The following is a 16,019-nucleotide window of genomic DNA, read 5'->3' on the forward strand; positions in this document are numbered from 1 at the left end:
CACACCCGGCAAGGCCACAATTTTCGACCCAATACTGTCCATGTAACAGATCTCTTGGTATTTGCTTTGATCGCTGCAAATTTATAGATGAAAGGAGTCAGAACTTTGTACTTAATGTACACACTTGTATTTAATGTTTTGCTCACCCTAAGACAAGCTTAGTTTATTACTTTATTTTGTATCAAGGTTTTTGAGCTTTATGGTACTGTTTGTTTTTCACAGCAATGGTGGTCTGGATCCATGGGCAGGTGGAGGGGTGACTAAATCAATCTCTGACACCTTGATTGCCATAAGTATTCCTGAGGGAGCTCATCATTTGGATCTGCGCTCCAGTAATGCTAAGGACCCTTCCTCTGTCCGGAAAGCACGAGCTCTGGAAGTTAAGTACATTAAAAAGTGGATTGAAGAGGCAAAAATTGAACCAGTGATTAGATGAAACATACACTTCTCTTAATCATTAAACTATATTCTATATCGTTTATAGTTCCTGATTTTCTACTTGATTGGCTGCATATTCCTTTCACAGCATAATTTGCTTTGAATAATTTACAACTGATGTCCTCGTGTTGCCCAGAAGAGAAATTTAACATTTTGTATTTAAGAAAGTCTCTACTTGGTAATGCTGGTTGCACTATCTAATAACCAAGGGAAAGCTTGTTAAAAAATCTAATGTATCTTGTTTTGTAATTCAAATCACACCCTGTAAATTTGATATCTATATGTGCTAATATGATCCATGGCTTTGATAAGATTATTAACTTGTGGACTTGTGTTAAATTACATCTCTGAATTGTGGTTTGCTGGTCAGGCCTACCTGATTCAAACATAAGTTGTGTTTCACTGTATTTGTGAATAATTCCATTCCCCTATAATTGAAAGTTCAATGACTCCATGTTTGCCAATTTAAGAATGTACTGGACTGGTAACTGAAAACAAACTTGTCTTTTGTTATTGCCTTCCTCTTTCATTTCACATGTATGTCCTTTGATGTTACATTTATCCATTGTTAAAAGGTCTTAAAGATTTCTGTTCCCATCATCATGTTTTATTTAAACAAATTGCATGCATTAAGCAGAAAGTCAATTTGTCTTGTGTGCTATCTTTCACTTATAACTTTGGAAAATTTTCTAAGTAATCTGTGCATCTTCTGATACACAACTGAATTTTGAGACCTCTGATGCTTTACCTTTTTCCTTCCTGTGCTGACTCATGCTAGAATATGGTTTCACGTGTGCCAGGCATCCTCTATTACCTTGCTCAAGTGGTCATTCTTCATGTGTTGGCCTAGATTCTACCCTATGTAAACTAGAGGTGATCCAAAACTCGGCTGCCCGTGTCCTAACTCGCACCAAGTCCTGCTCACCCAGCACCCCTGTGCTCGCTGACCGACATTGGCTTCCGGTTAAGCAACTCCCCGATTTCAAAATTCTCATCCTTATTTTTAAATCGCTCCATGGCCTCGTCCCTCCCTATCTCTGTAATCTCCTTCAGCCCTGCAACCCCCCCAAAATGTCTGTGCTCCTCTCATTCTGCCCTCTTGAGCATCCTTGATTATAATCACTCAACCATTGGTAGCTGTGCCTTCTGTTGCCTCGGCCCCAAGCTGTGGAATGCCTTGCCTAAACCTCTCTGCCTCTCTACCTCTCCTCCTTCAATACGCTTCTTAAAATATACCTCTTTCACCAAGCTTTTGATCACCTGTGCTAATTTCTACTTATGCAGCTCAGTGTCAAACTTCTTATCCCATTTTACTCCGGTGAAGTGCCTTGGGACCTTTCACCAGGTTAAAAGCACTATATATGTTAAGTATGGAAGAACTCCACAAGACTGAGTACTGTGAGCTAAAACTGATGTGACCGTAGTCCCTTTAATACAACTCCAGAGTGCCTAACCAGCATGGCAGACAACCTTTTATACTCCCTTGAACGAGGTATGCAGGTGACCCTTGGGCCTCCAACAGTTGCGCCCTCTGGTGGCATGTCTTGCACAGTTACAATGTTTACATACATAACACCACTCCCCCCTCCCCCCAAAGTCTTTGATACAAATGATTTACAAGTTGAGATGATCCGGGGCCCTACGCTTCCTGGTTGATCGGACCATTGCTGCTCTTGGGAATGGTGGGTTCATCCTCTTGATTGACAGCGAGGTCGATTGCTAGTTGGGTGTGTGTTGGATCGATGATGGTGATGTCCTCTTCAGGTTGTTCCTGGTTGTCGGTGAACTGTAGTTTCGTCTGATCGAAACACTTTCTGCACGTTTGTCCATTCAGTAGTCTGACTATAAACACTCTATTCCCCTCCTTGGCCAAGATAATGCCAGCGACCCATTTAGGACCATGACCGTAATTCAGGACAAACTCAGGGTCGTTAACATCAATGTCACGCGATACAGCCGCACGATCGTGGTACATGCTTTGCCAGAGACGCCAGGTTTCCACATGATCATTTAGATCCAGGTGGACAAGGGAGAGCCTGGTTTTGAGTGCTCTCTTCATTAACAATTCTGCAGGGGGAACCTCAGTGAGCGAGTGGGATTGCATCCGGTAGCTGAGCAGAACCCTTCTGTTACGCGTTTCAAGCTCTGCTTGATAGTTTGGACTGCCTGTTCCACTTGACCGTTGGATGCGGGCTTAAACGGGACAGACCTGACATGCTTCATGCCATTGCGGGTCATAAACTCATTGAATTCCGAGCTGGTGAAAACACGGTCCATTGTCACTGACAAGGACGTCGGGCAAGCCATGGGTGGCGAACATGGCCCGGAGGCTTTCAATGGTGGCAGTGGACGTGCTGGATGACATGATTACGCATTCAATCCATTTAGAGTAAGCGTCCACTACAACTAAAAACATCTTTCCGAGAAGGGGGCCAGCAAAATCTACGTGGATCCTGGACCAAGGTTTGGAGGGCCATGACCACAGACTCAATGGAGCCTCCCTTGGTGCATTGCTCAGTTGTGAGCATGTGTTGCACTGGTGTACGCATGACTCTAAGTCCGAGTCAATGCCGGGCCACCAAACATGCGACCTGGCTATAGCCTTCATCATGACTATGCCTGGGTGGGTATTGTGTAGGTCACGAATAAACGTTTCCCTGCCTTTTTTTGGCAAAACCAAGTGATTACCCCATAAGAGACAATCCGACTGGATGGACATTTCATCTTTGCGTCGGTGAAATAGCTTAATTTCATCTTGCATTTCCCCAGGAACGGCCGAACAGCTCCCATTGAGGACGCAACTTTTTACAAGTGATAGCACAGGATCCTGGCTGGTCCAGGTCCTGATCTAGCGAGCGGTGACGGGTGACCCCTCACTCTCAAAAACATCCATGACCAGAAGTAAGTCTGCGGGCTGTGCCATTTCCACCCCGGTAGTGGGTAGCCGACTGAGAGCATCAGCACAGTTCTCTGTGCCTGGTCCGTGACAGATAACATAGTCATAAGCGGACAATGTTAGTGCCCATCTTTGGATGCGGGACGAAGCATTGGTGTTTATACCGTTGTTTCCTGAAAACAGCGAAATGAGCGGTTTATGGTCGGTTTCAAGCTCAAACCGAAGTCCAAATAGGTATTGGTGCATTTTCTTAACCCCATATACACATGTTTAATGCCTCTTTCTCGACCATACTATAGGCTCTTTCAGCCTTAGACAGACTTCTAGACGTGCATGCAACCGGTTGGAGTTTGCTGTAACACACAGCTGACCCCGTACGAAGATACATCACAAGCGAGCACTAATCGTTTACACGGGTCATACAGTACGAGTAACTTATTAGAACAAAGTAGTTTTCTGGCCTTCTCAAAGGCTGTCTTTTGAGATTTACCTCAAACCCAGTCGGCACCCTTACATAGCAACATGTGCAATGGTTCCAACAAAATGCTTAACCCGGGTAGAAAATTACCAAAATGGTTGAGGAGTCCCAGGAATGAACGCTGCTCCGTCACACTCTGTGGTCTGGGTGCATTCATGATGGCTTCTGTCTTTGAATCCGTAGGTCTGATGCCGTCTGCCACAATCTTTCTCTCCAATAGAGCTTTTTATTGCTCCAAAGCTGTCCTCAGTGCCCTAAAAATCTGAAACCCTGTCTCCAACCTCATTTCTTGATGCACGCATTATCTAATTTGCTTCTGCCTAACTGGTCAGCCTGTGTCACAGAAGAAATCTTGAGGTTACTAATGTAATTTAACACCCAACTCCTCAATTTCCTTTTGTAAGATACCCATCCAATTATTCTATATGTCATGAGCACCAACATAAACCACAACTTAAGGATGTTCAACCCGCTTTATGAATCTTCTCCCGTTCCATAACATCCATTAACTTTTGAGACCTGGGAGGCAACAAATCATTTGGTACTTATAGTCGCAGCTGCAGACATGTCTTTGGGGCCGAAATTGACCAGTTCCCTGATTGGAGGGCGATAACCTTCCGGGACCGGGACTTCCTGCGCCCGGCCCGGAAGTCCCACCCCCGATACGGAATTGGGCCATGCGCCCCTGAAACGAAGCGGAGTGCTGTCTCCGGTGCTCCACTCCGCGTAGCGCTAACGCTCTACAATGCCCCTTCCCTTCAGTTAAAGGGGAGGGCTGCTGTGCACTCTGTGGGCCCTTTGATGGCCGCCACTGGACCACCAGGGCCCGGCAGCCAAAACAGAGTGCCAGGCTGCATGATGGCGACCCGTCGACGCGAAGGCTGCCATTGTCGGGCCGACCCAAGAGTCAGCCGACAAAATAAAATGGCGGTCCGGGGTGATAAAGACCTTCCCTTTAAGGAGCAGCCTGGCGGTAGACGTCCGCCAGCTTCGTGACCCATGCGGTAATTTCTCCCGTGGGCGCAAAGGGGTCAGCGCAGGACGAGGAGACGCTAACAAAGTGCAAATGGCTTACTGCTCAGGTGCGACGCTGGCGACATGGCGGGAGTTTAGCGGCCGCGCTACAGCGTTGCACCTTGATCTCCTGCGCCTGGAGATTGCAACATCATCGCCCCATTAGTGCCCCAGCCCCGAAATTGGCTTTCGTCCCCTACAGCTGTTCCGGGCGATAACACCGACAGCTTCAGGAGATTTTTATCGGGCAGTCGGCCGCTACCAGGTGAAAATTAAAGGCGAGGTGGCCGACTGCAGAAAAAAACCCTTACCTTTTTGTTGCCGCTGCTGACGCGGTTTCTTTGCAGGGTTGTGTCCGCGATCGCTCAGCCTGGCACTCTGCTTGAGTGCCGGGTCGAACGCACGGCACCCCGCTCCAAGTAGGTGCCACCTTCTTTTGCTGCATCGGCAGCATGGGCCCATCCCTTTAATTGAGGGAAGAGCCCCTCAGACGTGGTCGCGCTACACAGTCAAGTGCGTAGCGCTACTGAGGCGTCCGCCCCGTCACCGCCCAGGAAGGAAGGCAGGTGGTAATCCGAATTTATTGCGAGGGACGGGACTTCTGCGCCTGCTGCTAAGATTCGTGCCTTCAGAATGTTACCGCTCCTAAATGGGGCGATACATAATTTCTAGCTCAATGTTTCTTTCTTGAATGAAAGAATGTAAGAGCTCAAACATATCCATAGACCCCTCACAGACAAGACCTTTCCAGACTTGCAGTTTCCCTTGGAATGCATCAATTCTTTCATGCTGGGCAAAAAAAAGTTCTCGCACCTTACTTAGTTTTATTCAGCTTAATCATTTCATTGAATATGTCTGCGAGGTAACTGAGTTTAGGCCAGTCACGTCATCATTCAGCACCTTGGCTCAGGTTTCTTATGAGCGAAGGAAGTACATACCTCTTCCTTGAGATTAACTATAGGGGTAAGCATTCTGCATCGAGATAGCCGTCTCACCTCTGTATGAATAAGCAAGAAATTCTGGGCTCAATTTTCCCTGGTCATGTGCGTTGTTTTTTTGTCTGGCAAACGTTTTTTCTGGCATATTTTTTTCAAAGTTTCCCTCTGCGATCTGCCCCGGCGTAACTGACTTAGTTACGATTTTTCTAGGCCAGTTTTTCTTTTTACGTCATAGGAGCGTTCCCTCATATCTGCTCCGTTTTTTTTCAACTTTTTGCCGTTTGGCCAAATTTTTTTCCTCCTAGGTCGGCGTATCTAGCCACTCCCGCAAAACCTTCCGGGCACTTAAAACCAGCGCACATTCACAAATTGGCGCTGAAAGAGGCCATTGTTTTTAAATTGAAGATTTTGGAGGGAGTCAAGAACACTGTCAAAATCAATAATAAAGTGAAACTTCTTTTTACCTGTAAACATAGAAGTGTACATTTATTGGATTTCAGAAGTTTTCTCTTTTTTTACTCACTCACTCACACGCCACCATCGAACGTCTTGAAGCAGGGCTGGAGAGTTGTAGCTTTGGCCGGCAGAATTGGCCCCGCGCTCGGACACAGCGGCTCGGGGCTAGGCTACAAAACAAGCCGTGGGGGGCGGGGGGGCGAAGGAGAGAGAGAGTGAGGTGCCGATCAGAAGGTTTCGAGCCCGGGGAGGGAGGTGCCGATCAGAAGCCTTCTGCACTGAATACTGCAATGAGTGGCAGCGGGGGGATGGGAGGGTGAGAGAGAAGGGGAGAAGTCACGAGACTGCAATTAGTTAAGGGGGGGGGGGGGGGGGGAGAGGAAGAAAAAAGTCATAAGACCTTTGGGTGTGGTCCATCCATACAGACCTTGGGGAGAGAGAACTGTGAACCTGTCCTGCCTGCTTTCCTGCCGTTTTGAGCTTCTTTGCTTCTTTCAAAAGTTAAATTTAAGTATGGGGGTAATACTGACAGTGCCGTACTTTGTGCGAGCCTTCTGCATCATGGTGCTCTGTAGGAGACAATTGATTCGATTTCATCGCACCAGGAATATCAGAGCCTGAAGGGTGCTGGGCAGGAGGCCTTACCCACCTCGGCTATATCGAGACAGGCATTCGTACCTCCACCTGAGTGAGAAGTTGTAACTGAGATCTGTGAGTTGGTCAAAGCAGACCTGCAACCTAGAAGCATCAGGAGGACTGCTTTGTCAGTTGAAGTGAAGGTTACAGCTGCACTTTCATTCTATGCCTCCGGATCATTTCAAGGTACAACTGGTGATGTGTGCATCATCTCTCAAAATGCAACACATGTCTTCATTCGCCAGGTGATAGCTGCACTGTATGCGCGGAGGAATTACTTCATAAAGTTCCCCATGACCGCCCAAGCAATCCATGTCAGGGCTGCAGGCTTCTCCAGGATTGCTGGCTTCCCAAAGGTACAGGGCTGCATTGATTGTACCCACATCGCCTTGTGAGCACCTTTGGAGGATTCCGAGATGTACAGGAACAGAAAAGGCTTCCACTCCATTAATGTACAGTTCGTGTGTGATGATATGCATCATATCATGTCAGTCAATGCAAGATACCCTGGGAACACCCATGATAAGAACATAAGAAATAGAAGCAGGAGTAGGCCATATGGCCCCTCGAGCCTGCTCCACCATTTAATACGATCATGGCTGCTCTGATCATAGACTCAAGTCTACTTCCCTGCCTGTTCCCCATAATCCCTTATCGATTAAGAAACTGTCTATTTCTGTCTTAAATTTATTCAATATCCCGGTTTCCACAGCTCTCTGAGGCAGCGAATCCCACAGATTTACAACCCTCTGAGAAAAGAAATTCTTCCTCATCTGTTTTAAATGGGCGGCCCCTTATTCTAAGATTATGCCCCCTACTTCTATTCTCCCCTATCAGTGGAAACATCCTCTCTGCATCCACCTTGTCAAGCCCCCTCATAATCTTATATGTTTCAATAAGATCACCTCTCATTCTTCTGAATTCCAATGAGTAGAGGCCCAACCTACTCAACCTTTCCTCATAAGTCAACCCCCTCAACTCTGAAATCAACCGAGTGAACCTTCTCTGAACTGCCTCCAAAGCAAGTATATCCTTTTGTAAATATGGAAACCAAAATTGCATGCAGTATTCCAGGTGTGGCCTCACTAATACCCTGTATAACTGTAGCAAGACTTCCCTGCTTTTATACTCCATCCCCTTTGCAATAAAGGCCAAGATTCCATTTGCAATTTGCACTTTGCAATTTTTCTCCGTTTAAATAATAACTTGCTCTTTGATTTTTTTCTGCCAAAGTGCATGACCTCACACTTTCCAACATTATACTCCATCTGCCAAATTTTTGCCCACTCACTTAGCCTGTCTATGTCCTTATGCAGATTTTGTGTGTCCTCCTCACACATTGTTTTTCCTCCCATCTTTGTATCGTCAACAAACTTGGCTATGTTATACTCAGTCCCTTCCTCCAAGTCGTTAATATAGACTGTAAATAGTTGGGGTCCCAGCACTGATCCCTGCGGCACCCCACTAGTTACTGATTGCCAACCCGAGAATGAACCATTATCCCAACTCTCTGTTTTCTGTTCGTTAGCCAATCCTCTATCCATGCTAATATATTACCCCCAACACCGTGAACTTTTGTGCAGTAACCTTTTATGTGGCACCTTGTCAATTGCCTTCTGGAAGTCTAAATACACCACATCCACTGGTTTCACTTTATCCACCTTGTTTGTTACATCCTCAAAGAATTCCAGCAAATTTATCAAACATGACTTCCCTTTCATAAATCCATGTGGGCACTGCCTGACTGAATTATGCTTTTCCAAATGTCCTGCTACTGCTTCTTTAATAATGGATTCCAAATGTTTCCAACCACAGATGCTAGGCTAACTGGTCTATAGTTTCCTGCTTTTTGTCTGCCTCCTTTTTTAACTAGGGGAACTACATTTGCAGTTTCCCAATCTGCTGTGACCTCCGCAGAATCCAGAGAATTTTGGTAAATTACAACCAATGCATCCACTATCCCTGCCGCTACTTCTCTTAAGACCGGAGGATGCAAGCCATCAAGTGCAAGGGATTTATCTGCCTTTAGTCCCATTATCTTACTGAGTACCACCTCCTTAGTGATTGTGATTGTGTTAAGTTCCTTCCCCACCCCCCCCCCTCCACCCCTATAGCCCCTTGACTGTTCACTGTTGGAATATTGTTAGTTTCCTCTACCATAAAGACTGATACACAATATTTGTTCAGAGTTTCTGCCATCTCCATGTTCCCCAATACTAATTCCCTGGTTTCGTCCTCTAAGGGACCAACATTTACTTGAGCCACTCTTTTCCTTTTTATATACCTATAGAAACTCTTGCTATCTGTTTTTATATTTTGTGCTAGTTTACTTTCATAGTCCATCTTCCCTTTCTTAATCATTTTTTTAGTCATTCTTTGCTGGCTTTCAAAAGCTTCCCAATCTTCTCTCCACTCTCAAGTTTTGGCCATTTTGTATACCCTTGTTTTTAATTGGATACCGTCCTTCATTTCTTTAGTTAGCCACGGATGGCTACCTTTTCTTTTACATCCTGGGACCCCAGCTCTACAATATACATCAATGATTTGGATGCAGGAATTGAGTGTAATATCTCCATGTTTGCAGATGACACTAAACTGGATGGCGGTGTGAGCTGTGAGGGGACGCTAGAAGGCTGCAGGGTGACTTGGACAGGTTAGGTGAGTGGGCAAATGCATGGCAGATGCAGTATAATGTGGATAAATGTGAGGTTATACACTTTGGGGGCAAAAATGCGATGACAGAATATTATCTGAATGGCGGCAGATTAGGAAAAGGGGAGGTGCAACGAGACCTGGGTGTCATGGTTCATCAGTTATTGAAAGTTGGCATACAGGTACAGCAGGCGGTGAAGAAGGCAAATGGTATGTTGGTCTTCATAGCTAGAGGATTTGAGTATAGGAGCAGGGAGGTCTTACTGCAGTTGTACAGGGCCTTGGTGAGGCCTTACCTGGAATATTGTGTTCAGTTTTGGTCTCCTAATCTGAGGAAGGATGTTCTTGCTATTGAAGGAGTGCAGCGAAGATTCACCAGACTGATTCCCGGGATGGCAGGACTGACATATGAAGAGAGACTGGATCACCTGGGTCTTTAAACACTGGAGTTTAGAAGGATGAGAGAGGATCTCATAGAAACATATACGATTCTGACGGGACGGGTCAGGTTAGATGCGGGTAGAATGTTCCCGATGTTGGGGAAGTCCAGAACCAGGGCACACAGTCTTAGGATAAGGGCTATGCCAGTTAGGACTGAGATGAGGAGAAACTTCTTCACTCAGAGAGTTGTTAACCTGTGGAATTCCCTGCCGCAGAGTTGTTGATGCCAGTTCATTGGATATATTCAAAAGGGAGTTAGATATGGCCCTTACAGCTAGGGGGATCAGGGAGTACGGAGAGAAAGCAGGAAAGGGGTACTGAGGGAATGATCAGCCATGATCTTATTGAATGGTGGTGCAGGTTGAAAGGGCCGAATGGCCTACTCCTGCATCTGTTTTCTATGTTTCTATCCTGTTCTCCTTGGAATATATTTTTCTTGAGAGTTGTGAAATAGCTCCTTAAATGTACACCACTGTTCATCAACCGTCCTACACTTTAATCTATTTTCCCAGTCCACTTTAGCCAACTCTGCCCTCATACCTTCATAGTTTCCTTTATTTAAGCTTAGTACGCTGGTTTGAGATCCAACTTTCTCACCCTCCATCTGAATTTGAAATCCAACTATGCTATGATCACTCATTCCAAGGGGATCCTTTACTAGGTGATTATTTATTAATCCTGTCTCATTACACAGGACCAGATCCATGCTAGCCTGCCCCCTGGTTGGTTCTGTTACATACTGCTCAAGGAACATTTGCACTCTATGAACTCTTCCTCAAGGCTATGCTGACCAATTTGATATGTTCAATCAATGTGGTGGGTAAAATCACCCATGATTATTGCTGTTCCCTTTTTACAAGCCCCCACTATTACCTGGTTTTACTCCGACCAACAGAGTTGCTAACGTTAGGGGGCCTATAGACTATGCCCACCAGTGACTTTTCCCCCTTATTATTCCTTATCTCCACCTAAACTGTTTCAACATCCTGATCATTTGAGCAAATATCATTTCTCACTATTGCAGTGATTCCATCCTTTATCAATAGAGCTACTCCACCTCCTTTTCCTTTCTGTCTGAGCTTCATCCTACACGACAGCGTTATATCTGCCATGTTTCAGCAGCAGCAGCGAGAAGGGCAGAGCTAGCTACTGGGAGACAAAGGGTACAGCTGGCTCATGACGCTCCTACGGGTAACCCGGACAGAAGGTGACCGTCAATACAACATGTCGCACATTGCGACATGCAGCATCATAGAGAGGACCATTGGCATAAAACAGCGTTTCCGATGCCTGGACCATTCCGGAGGCTACTTGCTATACTCCCCTGAGATTGTCGGTCAGTTCACTGTTGTGTGCTGCATGCTGCATAACTTAGTCATCATGAGGCAGCAGCACCTGGTAGTGGAAGACCCACCTGCGGTGAGAGTGACTGATGATAATGATGTGGAAGATGCAGATGACGAGCAGGAGGAGGAGGAGGACAAGGTGAGGAAGCCATGCAAGTGCCTGAAGCCAGAGCACGACGATGGAGGAGGGCGGGCCATCGTTCCCCTTTAACGATTGCTCGAGCCTTGCGCCAGCAGCTCATCCGTGAACACTTTACTGATGCCTGAGGGCTCAGCGACAACTATTTCACATGGACATGTTTACTGTTTGGCGCTGTTCCGTAATGTTGTGTTGTGTTAATGGAACATGATTCAGTTTTAATGTAAAATATATTTTATTCAATAGTTTACAATGAACTTAACTTTAATAAAATTATTCTTGTATCAAACTTTACTTTAAGATCACTCTTTAAGATCACTTAAAAACTTGAAGATCACTTATAAACTTGTAAATTTACATAACTTACAAAAAAATATAATTTGAGAACAGTTACAATAGTAACAACAATAAGAATAACAACAACAGCAAAGAAAGGCTGCACCCATCTCTCCTCCCCCTTATTCTAAGACCGCTCGCTGCGCTTGGTCTTGGACACCCCATCACCCCTGCCCACAGGCGCGTGGCGCATTGTTCTGGGCTTGGTACCAAGCCTATTCTTTCTTACATCTCGGGTACTGCGCACCTCGACAGTATCAGGCGGCAAGTTAGAGGGCCTGGCTTTGGGCTCTTCAGAGGCTGGTCTGGGGATTGGAGTGGGAGTGACAGTTGATTCTGTCAATGGGCGCGGGGTCTGGGCGTGTTCCCTTATTGCAGCAGCTAACTCCAACATGCCGTCCCTCATGTACCCTGACAGTGTCTCAATGACCTGCAACATTCCCTCCCTCATGTTGAGCAAAACTGTCTGAACTACCTGCAACATACCCTCCCTCATGGTTTGCACTACCTCTGATATTCCCTCCCTCATGGCCGCTATTCCCTCACTGATGGTCCCGGATATCGTTCCCCTTTCTCGTGTCATTGCTGTTGCTTCTCCCGACAGTCCTGCTACCTCATCACTTACGCCACTGATCAGATCCAGGAGTGATCGGGTAAGGTCAATGCTCTCCGCATTCAATGACATCATCTGAACCACATCTGTTAGATCCTGCACCTCAGGAGAGCGCAGTTGAACTCTCCTTCTCCTCCTCCCCACGGGTGTGCCTCACTGCACCACACCACTGGGACCCACAACCTTGGAAAGTGGGGCCCTGGGTGTGCCTCGCTGCACCACACCACTGGGCCCCACAACCTCGGAAGGTGAGGCCCTGGGTGTGCCTCGCTGCACCACACCACTGGGACCCACAACCTCGGAAAGTGGGGCCCTGGGTGTGCCTCGCTGCACCACACCACTGGGCCCCACAACCTCGGAAGGTGAGGCCCTGGGTGTGCCTCGCTGCACCACACCACTGGGACCCACAACCTCGGAAAGTGGGGCCCTGGGTGTGCCTCGCTGCACCACACCACTGAGACCCACAACCTCAGAAGGTGTGAAACCATGGAATGTCCCACCAACACACAAACCACTAGTCACGGAAGGGGCTGTCACCTCCGTGAGCCGCAGTTCCTCCAAAGTCAGTGCAACAGTGGGAGCTTCATCCAGCTCCATCCCCTCTCCCTCCTCCTCACCCCCATGGATGGATTGGAAGGTGTTCTTCTCTTCAGGCTCGTCCACACCTGAATCTTCTGCATCGTCAGGGTTGGCCTCAAGTTCTGAACAATATAACAGAACAGTCAAATAGTTAGCAGCGGAGGAGGGGTCAGGGTGGGTGGCATGAGTAGGCTTACACATCGCAGACCAGGCAGCAGGCTGATTTGAAGGACCACGATGAATTTGCAGGACTTGCCCTCTCCCTCGAGTGTGGGCCCAGCTTGTGCAGTACTGATTGCTTTTTTCCAGGCAGGACCCATCAAAGCAGCGACCCTCTCCCAAGGATGTCAGTGGCTGCAGATTTGCCAGGCCTCCTCCTGTCCGAGGGTTTTCCCTTTTATTATGTGCCAGCTTCCTCTGCAAAGATATGAAAACCTAACTTTTTAAAGAGGGTGTCTTTCTGCTGGGTGGGACTTACAGATGGTCACATTTACAATTGTAATTGTGTAGAATAAATGAAAATATTACTTACACTAACTACTTGACCAAGGTCCTGCCACTTCTTTTTACACTGATTTCCAGATCTCGTGGTGTTCACCATTGCACAGTGATCTTCTGCAACTTGATTCCAGCGTTGCTTCATTTCTTTGGGTGGAATTTTTATGTGACCTCTGCTGATGTCCAGCTCCTGCCATCTGTTCTCAATCACAGTAACTAGTCCCTCCACTTCTTCCTGTATTCTTGGTCCTTGCACCGCGTTGCATCTTGTACTGCTGCAGCTGCGATTTTTACGATGATCTCACACAGCACTCAATGTTCTCACGCACACAACTGGCTCTTTAAAAATGGCCGATTGCCAAATCGGAGCGGTACTGAGCATGCGCGTCCATTGAAACAACGTCAAAAAAGTAACTTTTTTTTCACACATGCAGAAGGTGCGGCATTGTTTTTTGGCGCAGACAGCAGGCTCCACCCCCCCCTGATGTGACTGGACATGCTGCGCGGTGCCAAATTCGAATTATACATTGGGGAAACTTTGGTAAATTATTTCTGGCTGAGAAAAATGGGCGTAACTCTGGCAATACACCAGAAAACGGGCTTGGGAAAAATTGAGCCCTCTGCTCTGCATCTACTTCCTGGCTCAATATCTTTTGCAGCAAGCGCCTCTTGATGTAAAGAGCAATGTGTCCTAATAGAGCGAGTGCAGTCACTTTTATTTATTGCACAACACCAGAATGCTTGCTGCAGCCCCATCAGTGCAGACCCCAATGCAATTTGTTCAGGTGATTTCTGCTGAAGTTATGAAACCATCTAAGAATTTGAAAATATCGTCTGACTTTGTTGTTGCCTTGAGCTCTTTGAACTCTTTGCAAAACAAAAAGTATTTTATTTCCTTATTCCACACATACCGAACATAGGTTAGTAAATGGAACATTTTAGAAATGCCTGTGGATTCATAAAACAGTCATTGTCACGCAACTGATCAATGAAATGCAAAATTATGTTTTCCGACATTAAATCAATCCGTCATTTGAAAGTGTCACTTGACATTAGTATTTTTTCCAGTTTGTTGGCTTTCTGCTCTCCAAACTTTTCCCTTACAAGTTCAATGGCACACGGCATTATCAACTCCTTCGCAATCGTATGTGATTTTTTTGCTTTAGCAATTTTCTGTGCCACTACAAGCGATTTATCAGTGGTAGTTGTGGATTTCATTACGGCTTTAGTACCAAGCAGTTCCTTCGACATTCGCTCAAAAAATGAACATTGCTTATCTATTTCATTATCTATTTCATGCTTGGTAATTAAATGTCTCTGTAATTGGGAGGGTTTCAAAGATTCATTGGACAGTACTTGTGCACAAATTAGACACTGCGGTTGAAGTATATCTCCACTTCCAGTACCAAAAGAACAAAATTCAAGTAGCTGTCTTCTTATTTCCTTAATTTTGCAGGATTAATGGCGGCTTTATGTTTTTTACTCAACCTCCACCTCCTTAGTGTTCTTCAGTCCTTATAGTTGAACTTGATGAAGGATGTTCTGTATCATGGCTCTGTGAGTTTTGATGTTTTGAAGCTGATGGTCGAATTAAAAATGTATCCATATCTGGTATTGTGTGCGATTTTTCCTGTTCTTTGTAATTTATCTTGCTCCCACTGAAATAGCTCTATTACATCTTATGTAAAGCAAGAATATATTACATAACCTGAGAATGTGTTAATTTCTGCGCTTTCAACATGTAATAAACATGCATGAAAACTTACTGTTTTTTCCTACTTATTTTTACTGGATCCCTTGAAACCGTCTCTTGGACCCCTAGGGGGCCCCTGCTCTAGGCACCCTTCCTTCTCTGGTAAAGTGCAGGGTGCCACCAACTTTCTCAAACTGAATAACACTGAGCTTGAGCAAGCCTACCTTCTTGCACCTGTGGCTGTCCTGGACACTCACACACCAAAACTTTCAATTTCATAGGGGGAGCATAACAGGCGGTAGCGGATCGGCTGCTTGTTACTCACCCCACCCGATTTCCTTTCTATTGAATCAGTGGGAAAGAAAATCGGAGCGTATCGGGCGGCCTATCCGCTACCGCCTGTTTTATGCCTCCACCAAAGTTGAAAGTTCAAGGCACTGGTTTCCACTCCTGTCATGATTAATGAACACAAAAGAATCAGAAACTCAAATAACAAAGTAGTTTCAAGCCAATTACACCATACAATGCCAAATGTCAGTTGTGGCCAAACTACTCCTTCAGCTGCCTCCTTGTTCTGCTGGTCTCTCAAATCTTGATTGCCAAAGGTGCAAACAAATGCAAACGATGCACTCAAAATGAGTGTTCCTCGATCTTGATCTGAAAAATGGACAGTGATTATACTGTATGTGCTTTTGCTATAATTGGGAAGATTCCCATTTGGAATATACAATCAGTACAGCATAGTAGTTCAAACCCAGATTCAAAGCTAGAAGAGATGTGGGTTACTTGATGTTTCTCTAACTTTTATCCTAGACCACATGCTGTTCTCATGCTGAGAAGCAAATGTGCCTGCTCCCAGGCCTTTA

The 16,019-nt window shown here is 45.9% G+C and overlaps 1 protein-coding gene across 3 annotated transcripts in view; it reads left to right on the plus strand.

Annotated features, from left to right (window-relative positions):
• The window catches only part of prcp (prolylcarboxypeptidase (angiotensinase C)), a 101,913-nt gene extending 95,569 nt beyond the window's left edge, over nucleotides 1-6,344 (plus strand). For all 3 annotated transcript variants that reach the window (XM_070892060.1, XM_070892061.1, XM_070892062.1), the window contains exon 9: nucleotides 223-6,344. In XM_070892060.1, coding sequence (XP_070748161.1) covers nucleotides 223-436 — 214 coding nt within the window. In that variant the 3' untranslated portion in view covers nucleotides 437-6,344. The remainder of the gene's footprint in view (nucleotides 1-222) is intronic.
• The last annotated feature ends 9,675 nt before the right edge of the window (nucleotides 6,345-16,019 follow it).

The sequence above is a fragment of the Pristiophorus japonicus genome, chromosome 10 (genome assembly GCF_044704955.1).
Source record: "Pristiophorus japonicus isolate sPriJap1 chromosome 10, sPriJap1.hap1, whole genome shotgun sequence".
Classification (NCBI taxonomy): domain Eukaryota; kingdom Metazoa; phylum Chordata; class Chondrichthyes; family Pristiophoridae; genus Pristiophorus; species Pristiophorus japonicus.